The sequence below is a fragment of the Corylus avellana genome, chromosome 4, assembly GCF_965113065.1.
Source record: "Corylus avellana chromosome 4, dhCorAvel1.hap1.2, whole genome shotgun sequence".
Lineage (NCBI taxonomy): Eukaryota > Viridiplantae > Streptophyta > Magnoliopsida > Fagales > Betulaceae > Corylus > Corylus avellana.
In genome coordinates this window covers 31,822,503-31,832,121 of record NC_142493.1, presented here as the reverse complement: position 1 = coordinate 31,832,121, position 9,619 = coordinate 31,822,503, and the positions used below count along the sequence as shown (strand labels likewise).

General features: G+C 37.5%; 2 protein-coding genes across 2 annotated transcripts; both read left to right on the top strand.

Moving 5' to 3' along the window:
* The first annotated feature begins 947 nt into the window (after positions 1 to 947).
* On the top strand, positions 948 to 7,603 carry LOC132178545 (phosphate transporter PHO1 homolog 10). Its single transcript, XM_059590983.2, has 13 exons — positions 948 to 1,562; positions 2,372 to 2,663; positions 2,760 to 2,808; positions 2,958 to 3,029; positions 3,904 to 4,033; positions 4,218 to 4,338; positions 4,458 to 4,716; positions 4,899 to 5,003; positions 5,078 to 5,122; positions 5,398 to 5,544; positions 6,372 to 6,650; positions 6,740 to 6,876; positions 7,163 to 7,603. The coding sequence occupies exons 1-13, from the start codon at positions 995 to 997 to the stop codon at positions 7,359 to 7,361; spliced, it is 2,403 nt and encodes an 800-aa protein (XP_059446966.2). The 5' UTR covers positions 948 to 994; the 3' UTR covers positions 7,362 to 7,603.
* A 507-nt stretch (positions 7,604 to 8,110) lies between these two features.
* On the top strand, positions 8,111 to 9,084 carry LOC132179306 (uncharacterized). Its single transcript, XM_059592011.2, has one exon. The coding sequence runs from the start codon at positions 8,152 to 8,154 to the stop codon at positions 8,791 to 8,793; it is 642 nt and encodes a 213-aa protein (XP_059447994.2). The 5' UTR covers positions 8,111 to 8,151; the 3' UTR covers positions 8,794 to 9,084.
* The last annotated feature ends 535 nt before the right edge of the window (positions 9,085 to 9,619 follow it).

Sequence of the window (9,619 nt, the reverse complement as noted above, 5' to 3'; positions counted from 1 at the left end):
CAAGATATATATATATATATATATATATATATATATATATATATATATAAAACTATACAAGTCAATTTTAATATGATTCATTTAATTAAATAATGTAAGACTTTTTAACCTTAATATGTTAATTTTGTGTTGGATTTATCACGTTTGTAAGTTATGTCAAAAATTATTAATTCTAACTCTTATGTCTCGAGTTTAGATCGTATAAGAGTAACTTAACTTAACCAATTTAACATATGGGTTAGACCCGCTCAAATTTTAATTAGCTAACTTTGTATTGAGTCGCAGCGAAAGAGAGAGATCTTGATGTCACCATCTTTTCTTCAGAAGGCCTTTCGCATATTAAGAGAGCCCAGAATAAGCACACGTGTCAAGCCGTTGTGCTCCACCGCAACAAGCAGTAATACAAGATGGATTACGCTGCTCTATAGGCCACTGAGCACAATCTGTGCTAACCAATCAGATGGAAAACTGCATTACTTTGGTATACATGTCTGGGACTGATTGGTGGAGACTGCGAGCATAGAGAGGTCTGAGAACCAGATGATTTTTTTTTCTTTTGTTTCAACGACTTAACTGACTGGAATGGCATGCAGCAGAGCAAGGTGTTTCTGGGTACAAAAGGACACACAGCTAGCTGAGGCTAAGACCTTTCAGTTTCCAAATGCTTCTTTGAAGAGTGGTCATGAGGAGTCTCTAAAGAGCAAAAATCTATCTCAAGGTTTTTGTATTTGGGCCACCAGAATAAGGTACTTCACACACACTCTCCTTCTTGAGTTCTTGGTTCCTGTAATATCTTCATTTCAATTCTTGCATTGGTTCGTTCTGTATATGCAATAATTGTCTTGGTAGCATTCTTCATGCTTCGTTTTGAGGTGCCTTCCACTCTTCGCCTGTCTCACATTGAAGCCATTCCCTCTTCTTCTGTGTTCATGAGCAAAGTCTTGAGAAAAGGAGAAAAGAAGTTTAAAACTTGTACGGAAAGATAAACGTCGAGATGAAATTCGGGAAAGAATTCAAGAAGCAAATGGTGCCTGAGTGGACAGAAGCCTATATGGACTATAATGGCCTCAAAAGGATACTAAGAGAGGCCAGGCGTTGCAAGCAGAGTAAGCATCCTGCAACACAAAACAGAGCATTACGGCAGAAGCAGATATGGGAAAGAACCTTCAGTGGGCAAAACCTACAATCTAGCAATGTTCCAAGTATGGGGGATATCGAGGACCAAGTCATTGATGTTGACACGTTGCGGCGCGATGGTTCCAGAAAGGTTTACAAGACCAAGTTCCTTAGGCAGTCTGAGGAAGGAGGAGAGGTTGAGGTAGTGTTTTTCAGAAAACTTGATGAAGAGCTCAACAAGGTCAACACTTTTTACGAGGACAAGGTGGAGGCACTGTTGCATGAAGCTACCCTTTTGAATAAACAAATGGATGCTCTCATTGCATTGCGGATAAAGGTGCAAAATCCTCATCTCAATGGCTCTAATCCAAATAGACGTAATCTTTCCAATGTCTCTTTGAAGCCGCTTCCAACAAGAGACACCTGCAGCGGAGACAGGAGTCCAGGTAAATGCAGGACTAAGACCATCTGGTATGTTTTGTGCACAGATATGTGTAGAAGGAAGACATGCATCCAGGTGGATGATTATCTTTAGGACTAAAAAACGGAAAGGAGGGTACGATAATTTGTTCCATATTTGTGTAGCTTACTAATAAAAGAAATATGCTTTGTACCAAAAAAGGAAGATGATTGCAGCTCATCATTCCGTTTAGAGAACACTTTCAAGTTTTAATGCGGTATGTGTTTAATAAATTGGTGGAAAGATGTTTGTAATATTTCGACAAGTTTTGATGCAGTAATTTTCAGGGCATATAGCTGCTTTAATGTGGTAAGATGCTCTTGAATACATACAATTGTCACATTAAAGTACAATCCAAAACTGAAAAAGTTTTAGCACCTCATTATACCATTTTTCTGGTAATTAACTGAAATTAGAATAAGAATTTAACTAGTTCACAACAGTTTTGGATTGTCATTCATTAGGGACAGTTAATTAACAGCTAGTTGCTTCTTTGTAGTTTGCTTTCACGCTACAAACCTGGTGAACTAGTTCTGAATCAAGTCAGTCATAAGTAGCATTGTGATTGAAGCATGGAGGCCATGTTGTTCCTATTACATGATTTACTGCCAAATGTGCAGGAATGGGGCCTATGGATATGAGTCTTGGGAGTTCATTTGAGTAACAATCATCAGCTAGAAAAATCTACTGATACTTGAAGTGATGATGTAGTTCCCATTCTTAATCACAATAACGCTGTTTACTTAAGAAGATCATCCAATCTTTCAAATTCAGGATTTCTCGCCAAATGTGCAGGAAGGGAGCATATAGATTCGACACCTGAAGTAGATACAAATGATAATCATCAACAAGTGAATTCAGTTAACACCACCAGTTGTAGTAGTGATGAAGATCCCCTAGAAATTCTTGAGCGTGTGAAGATTAACAATACTCTCGAATCTCCGATTTCTACCATAAAAGGTGTTTTCAAGGTTTCCAAAGAAAAGGAATTGAGTTTTAATAAACCAGAGCTGAGAAAGGTTGAAGAACGACTGAGACATGTGTTTATTGAATTCTACCACAAGCTTCGTCTTCTAAAGCACTACAGGTGATAAACTGTAAATGGGTCTTCCTAAGATAAAGTCTTGCTTTTTATGTCATTTTATTTTCATGTGCTTATTCATTTTGCAAATGGATGAACCAGTTTTATGAATCTTTCAGCATTTTCCAAGATCATGAAAAAGTATGAAAAGGTCAGACATACACTTAACATGTTACATGTATATTGTTCTTTAGATCCTGTATTTCATATTCTTATATAGATCAGTAAAAGAATTATAGAAACATCAATTACAAATAATATTTCTAATGAGATGTGTTTAACTTATTTGAAATGTTGTAGATCACGTCAAGGAAAGCAGCCAGATCATACATGAAGATAGTGGATAACTCTTATCTTGGCAATTCTGACGAGGTTTCCTTTATTCCATTCGTGTTTAGTCATAATATTGGCATATCATACATCAGGTTATTTTATTTTCTTTAAAAAGATATACAGCCTCTGTTTCACATATATAACAAGATATGTTGAAAATGACAACATCAAAGACACTGTTGATCAATCCAGGCTGGAGCATAATCATTCAATAAAATTCATTGGGTTCTAAATAATTAAAATAAATTTCTAACATTCCAAATCTGAAATTGTCAGGTATGAAAGAGGTATATCAAATTCCTTGATTATGTAGGGATATCCTCTTTTCTTTTGCTCCCCGTCTATTTCAAAGGTTTCTTAGATTTAAGTCTTTCCATCTAACAATTCCTCCTCCCGCACACGCCCCCCCCCCCCCCCCCCCCCTCCCCCCCTCCTTTTTTTTTTTTTTGTCTATTCTTACATATTATATCGAAATTCAATTAATGAATGCAGAGGTTCCCCCGATTTTGGTCTTGCAAGCAATCTCAACTTATAATGGAATGCTTTAGTGAAATAAATCACTAAATCTTGGTTTACCATGGGTTGGCCTCACTGGTTAAATGGCTTACACTACACTGTCAATCTATCCACATCCACATTCATAAACTCAACTATCAATTATTTCGACTCAGAATATGAGCATATTACTTAAGAAAATATCCTGCCATTATACTAGAGATGGTCAAATCCCTCTTGCACCAGGGATCATAATTTACTACAGGGAAGAGTATTGCCTCCCTTTGCATGTTGTCAAACCCTAATTTACTACAGGGATCCTAGGCGAATTGGATCTTCAATGGATCCAAAGTAAAATGATCATCTTCTTTTACCCTTATTTCCTATAAACTAGTTGCATCACTTTGTTTAACTCTAGGTTACTCGTCTTCTGGAGAGGGTGGAGGCTAGCTTCATCAAGAACTTTTCAAACTCAAATCGTAGAGAAGGCATGAAGTCATTGAGGCCAAAAGCAAAAAGAGAAAAGCACCGTGTAACATTTTTCTCAGGTAAGTGATCAATACTAATTCTTTTTTGCTAATCAGTGATCAATAGTAATTCAACCTTCTATCTTCAATTCATTACATCGGCATGGCTTTGACATTTTTGTATATGCTTTTTCGAGGTTGAGTTTTAGTTGTGGTTCTAAGGTCTGCACTAATTAACTTTAATTTTTCATCTTGTTAATTTCAGGTTTCTTTTTGGGTTGCTCAATTGCTCTACTGGTAGCTACTGTTTTAAGAATAGAAGCTCATAAACTTATGGATAAGGAGGAGGGAACCCAGTACATGGAAAATATTTTCCCATTATACACGTAACTAAGGACCTCCCTGAAACTTATATCCACTAATCCATGAATTTTCACTTGTAAAGTACTTTTTCAACTTTTCATCCAGCCTGTGTTTCTCTTTAACAATGTGAATTTCCTTGCAGTTTATTTGCATATATTGTTCTACATATGCTCATGTATGGGGGAAACATATACTTTTGGAGGCGTTATCGGGTCAACTATCCATTTATATTTGGTTTCAAGCGAGGAACTGAGTTGGGCTATCGAGAAGTTATCCTCCTCAGCACTGGTCTTGCAGTACTTGCATCAGCTGGTTTCCTTGCAAACTTGCACCTGGACATGGACTCAAATACTCAAGAATACAAGACAGTCACTGAACTGGTTCCTCTGGGCTTAGTTACTGTAAGACTCTTAAAGTATTAATCCTTTTCTTTTCTAGAGTACTTTAAACTTGTTTGTCACAACTAATTGCTGCTACATGATTAAGGCCGATTTTCTTTTTCTCACCAAACTCTCTCCTGGTGTTCCAGTTACATGCATAATACAAAACGTCCCCAGATTAACTTCAATCTTCTCATCTGCAGTTTCTGTTTGTCATCACCTTCTGCCCTTTCAACATCATATTCCGTTCAAGTCGTTTCTTCTTCATTAACTGTATCTTCCGCTGTATTTGTGCCCCTCTCTACCAGGTAATGGAATGTCAATGACTAGATAACATTCCTACGATGAATTAGATATCATTCTCAATTGTCTTTACCTGCAGGTTACTCTACCAGATTTTTTCTTGGCAGACCAGCTTACTAGCCAGGTTTTACACTTCCATGCATTTAATTGGCTGCAATACTGAGTATCTATGACTTTTTATTTTTATTATGCGATAAATGCTACACATCCCAAATTTCTTCTCTCTAATTAATATGGTCCCCAAATGATGTGTCACAATCCTATACAATCTATTATTTTGGGAAATATGTTACCATCTCTTGAAATTGTGGCACATCATTTGGGAACCATATTTGGGAAAAAAAATTTGGGATGTATAACATTTTTCTTATTATGCTGTTTGCTGCCATTTAACCTCAGGTCCAGGCTTTTAGGATTTTTGAGTTATACATTTGCTACTATGGATCGGGAGAATACTCAAGGAGGCAAAAGTGCCGTAGTCATGGTGTCTATAATACCTTCTATTTCATTGTTGCTGTTATACCATTTTGGCTGCGCTTCCTACAGGTATCATCGAACTTTCTTTTCTCTGTGTTATGAGTGTGCTACTCATGATGCATTGTGGAAGTGGATACGTGATAGAATCCCATAATTTTGATGAGTATAGACTCCCATAATTATAAGGTTAGGGTATGTGTATATTATGTTCCTTTTAAGTGCTATTCATCCGTGGAATTCTTTGGTGATTCTCTAACTAGTTTACAGGAGACTTTTATTTCTGGGGTACAAATATGTCATGCATGATGCTGACTTCTCTGTTCAACTTGCACCACTGAAAAATACCTGTGTCATGCTATTCAAATGTGCGAGTGTTTGTGGCTGGCTTGCCTTCTTCCTCCTCTTGGGCCAATTACTTATCAAATAATAGTAATAATAATAATAATAAGTGGCTTACTTGCTGTTCGGAGACCACTGAGCTTGACTTTGGGTCTTGCATTCGTTCATACTATCTGACCATCCAGATTTAGACTACCAAGATGTTGAAATTATTACTGCATCAATCACGTTCCCATTTAAGCTTGTATAATGAAATCCTAGCGATACAGAAACAGAGGCATAGGTGCAGCTTAAGAAGAGTTTTCTTCCCCTGTTAGAAACTAGTTCATAAAATATGATCCCATGCAGAAACTGCAACGGCTCTATGTCCAACTACCTAATGCTAATGCTCGTGCATGCAGATACATTGCAGGACTAAATACTCAGACTTCTTTTAATGAAAGCAAAACAACTCTTCAAATAGACATTGAAACATTCAACTTATTGCGTTTTTTTTTTTTTTTTTTAAAAAAGAGAAGTAGAAAAACACTGACAGATGGTATAATGTCATTTTGTAGTGCATTCGTCGATTTTGTGAAGACAAAGATGCAATGCACGTGTTCAATGCTGTAAAGTACTGCTCGACCATTGTTGCAGTTCTTATTAGAACAGCTTTTGAACTAAAGAAGGGAATGAACTGGTTGGTGTTAGCACTAGTCAGCTCTTGTATTGCAGTAGCGTTAAATACATACTGGGATATTGTTGTGGACTGGGGGCTTCTGCGAAGGCAATCAAAGAACAAATATTTGAGAGATAAACTTCTAGTTTCACACAAGAGTGTCTACTTTGCAGCTATGGTATTCTTCATTCTTGATTTGAGAGATTTAAATTTTTTTTGTCATTGTTCTTCCTATATATTAATCCAATTTGTTTGGGCTCATAGCAGGTCTTGAATATAGTACTGCGACTTGGTTGGATGCAATTGGTGTTAGGATTCAGATTGCAATCCCTCCATAAAATGACCATAACAACACTCTTTTCCTGCCTAGAAATTATTCGGCGTGGCATTTGGAGCTTCTTCAGGTATTGTATCTTTTTTGAGATCAGAATGCATATTTGTTGAGTTTGCTTTTGTTCTTTAGTTCTCACAACACACAAAAAAACCCATCATTAAAGCACATAGAGCTTAAATACACCACTGTTTTTGAGTTCTTATGCAATCAATGATTCAATGGCTAGAGCCTAGAAGGCTGATACAGTCATATGTAGCACAAAATCGTGAGAGTCTAATAGTGTAGGCTTTCAAGGAAAGCAAAATTAAGCGATTATTACTAATTTGTTTGTGCTTGAACCTTGTTTATTCAATCAGGTTGGAAAACGAGCACCTAAACAACGTTGGCAAGTACCGCGCATTCAAGTCGGTCCCGCTTCCTTTCAGTTACTATGAGGCTGATGATGATGATGAAGAAGAAGAAGAAGAAGAAGAAGACAAGGATGATGTCCACCAAGGCCATGATGCTTTTGCCCTTGCTTTGAGGATGGTCCCAAGTCTTGAAAAAACTTTATGAAGTCTTTGGTATCTCTATATATGCATAGTCGCATAGAAAAGCTTCTGTTATGGGCAAAGGCCCAACATTTATGCTGGTGAACAATGAACATGGAGCAACAATTCCTAAAGCCAGTAGGATCTTTGGATTTCATTAGCCTCAGGTTCATGTCATGCCTTGTGCATTTAAAATCTCATCCCCAAAAAAATACATTATTTGAAGTAATAGTAATTGATTTTAAATGCCGTAGTAAATTTTTTCTCTTTAAATTTGGGAAAATTGAAGCTTCTCCATGAATCAATCCCAGTTTATTAGAAAAGCAAATCAAATGTTCCTAGGCACTTAGTAAAAGGGATCATTGTTTAGCCTGCTCTTCAAATTAAAATATCATCGAAACAATTCTCTTTATTTCAAGTGAAATAAAAAATAATAATCAAGATTTAATTTTTGGTATACATAGTGTTATATTATTTAAAATTTTAAATAACAAGACAATATTTTCACAATATGATAATATTTACAAAATTAAATCTGTAAATAAATTATGAAATATCTCGGTTCAAATAGAGAGAGGATCCTATGCATCTTATTCCCCACACCCAAATTAAAGTGGACGGCTGAGATCATTAGACTTGCGTAGTAAGCACGAGGAGTCCCGGATGCCCAGTACGCATCGTGTAAACCCTAGAGACTTCTTTTCAAATAAATTCTGCTAGATGTCCGTTAGTTTAATAATAATAATAATAATAATAATAATAATAAAACAGAGCTCGAAGACTTTTCGCAAGGGTTTTAGAGGTTTTAAGCAGCCATGGGAAGCGTGTTCTCTTCCACCACAACAAGCCCTAGCGACAGTCCCAGCGCTGACTCGGCGATTCCCAGCAATTCTCAGAGGCCCGGATCGCCGCCCAACTCAGAAAGCAGTAGCATGTCCGATTCTAATTCTAAAACCCTAGACCCCAAATCGGAAACCCCCGAATCCAATACTCTGGAAAACCCGCCTTCGGCCGAACCATTGGATCCCTCAATCGACACCACCCGAACACCAAAAGAAGAGAATGCCCAAGAAGAATTGGAGCAATCGGAGAAGGAGGTCTCTGAGAATGAGGAAGAAGGCGAAGAAGAGGGAGAGTGTGGGTTCTGCTTGTTCATGAAGGGGGGTGGGTGCAAGGAGAGCTTTATAGCGTGGGAAAATTGTGTGGAGGAGGCCGAGAAGAACAAGGAGGACTTGGTGGAGAAGTGCTCGGAGGTGACTGGGGCGTTGAAGAAGTGCATGGAGGCTCACGCCGACTACTACGAGCCGATACTCAAGGCCGAGAAGATGGCCGAGGAGGAGGCCGTGAAGGAATTGGAGATGGAGAAGGAGAAGGAGAAGGAAGCTTCTTCTGAGGGTTCAGACCAAAATGCGGGTTCGGATTCGAAGGTTTCGGAGCAGAGAGAGGCTTCTAATTGACAATTGAGACGGTTAGGTGCTTTTTCTTTTTTTTTTATTCAATTTCATTAGAAATGAAAATATCGATTTCTTGTACTTTTTGTTTCCATTTCGCCGGTATGAGCGGCGATAAGAGAGAATTATTTCGGAGTTTTCTCCCCTTTTTAGAGACAATTAGGAAATCGTGATGAATGGAAGTGATTGAGCTTCTATCACTTTTTTTGGCTTCAGAATAACAAAAGTGAAAAAATTTATGTATGTTGGTACACTCAAAGTGCAAAGATATAAGAGAAAGGGTCTCTTGAAGTATCATTTTCTTCAGCTTACCTTATTATTGCTTCTGTGTTCAACTGTTTTTGTATATGGTTTCTGTTATATTACTTCCATGTTACCTTTTTTTTTTTTTCTCTGATTCCATTTGGATTATCGAACGGAGCTTCGTGAAATTGCAATTCGATTTCCATGGCTAGTCCACACATCTCCCTTTTCTGTGCCTCGATGCACTTCACATGCTTAATTGATTGCCCTTATAATGCTCTTCTGTGTCTCGTCTGGCTTGTTGGTTATCTTGTGTGGGTTGGCATATTGGTTGAATTTTAGATTTGCACTTATTTGTATTAGTTGCATTCCTACCTTCATTTTTAGTGTGTCTGTACCATTTGATTGCTTTAAAATTGGTAACCTGTAATAGCAAGGGGTGCAAAATCCATGTTTTTGCTTAAATTTCATATCAAATAATGCACTTCATCTTCTGTGTCTCTACGGACATGTTAGTTTATGCAATTACTTGGTGAATATGAGCATCTTAACCATTCCCTTATGTGCGTCTACTGCATTCCACATGTTT

Excerpts from the sequence above, each read along its gene's own strand:
- LOC132178545 (XM_059590983.2), top strand. The coding sequence starts at position 995 with ATGAAATTCGGGAAAGAATTCAAGAAGCAAATGGTGCCTGAGTGGACA. Across the intron at positions 4,339-4,457 it reads AATATTTTCCCATTATACAC|TTTATTTGCATATATTGTTC; the intron begins GTAACTAAGGAC and ends ATTTCCTTGCAG. Across the intron at positions 5,123-5,397 it reads CAGACCAGCTTACTAGCCAG|GTCCAGGCTTTTAGGATTTT; the intron begins GTTTTACACTTC and ends ATTTAACCTCAG.
- LOC132179306 (XM_059592011.2), top strand. The coding sequence starts at position 8,152 with ATGGGAAGCGTGTTCTCTTCCACCACAACAAGCCCTAGCGACAGTCCC.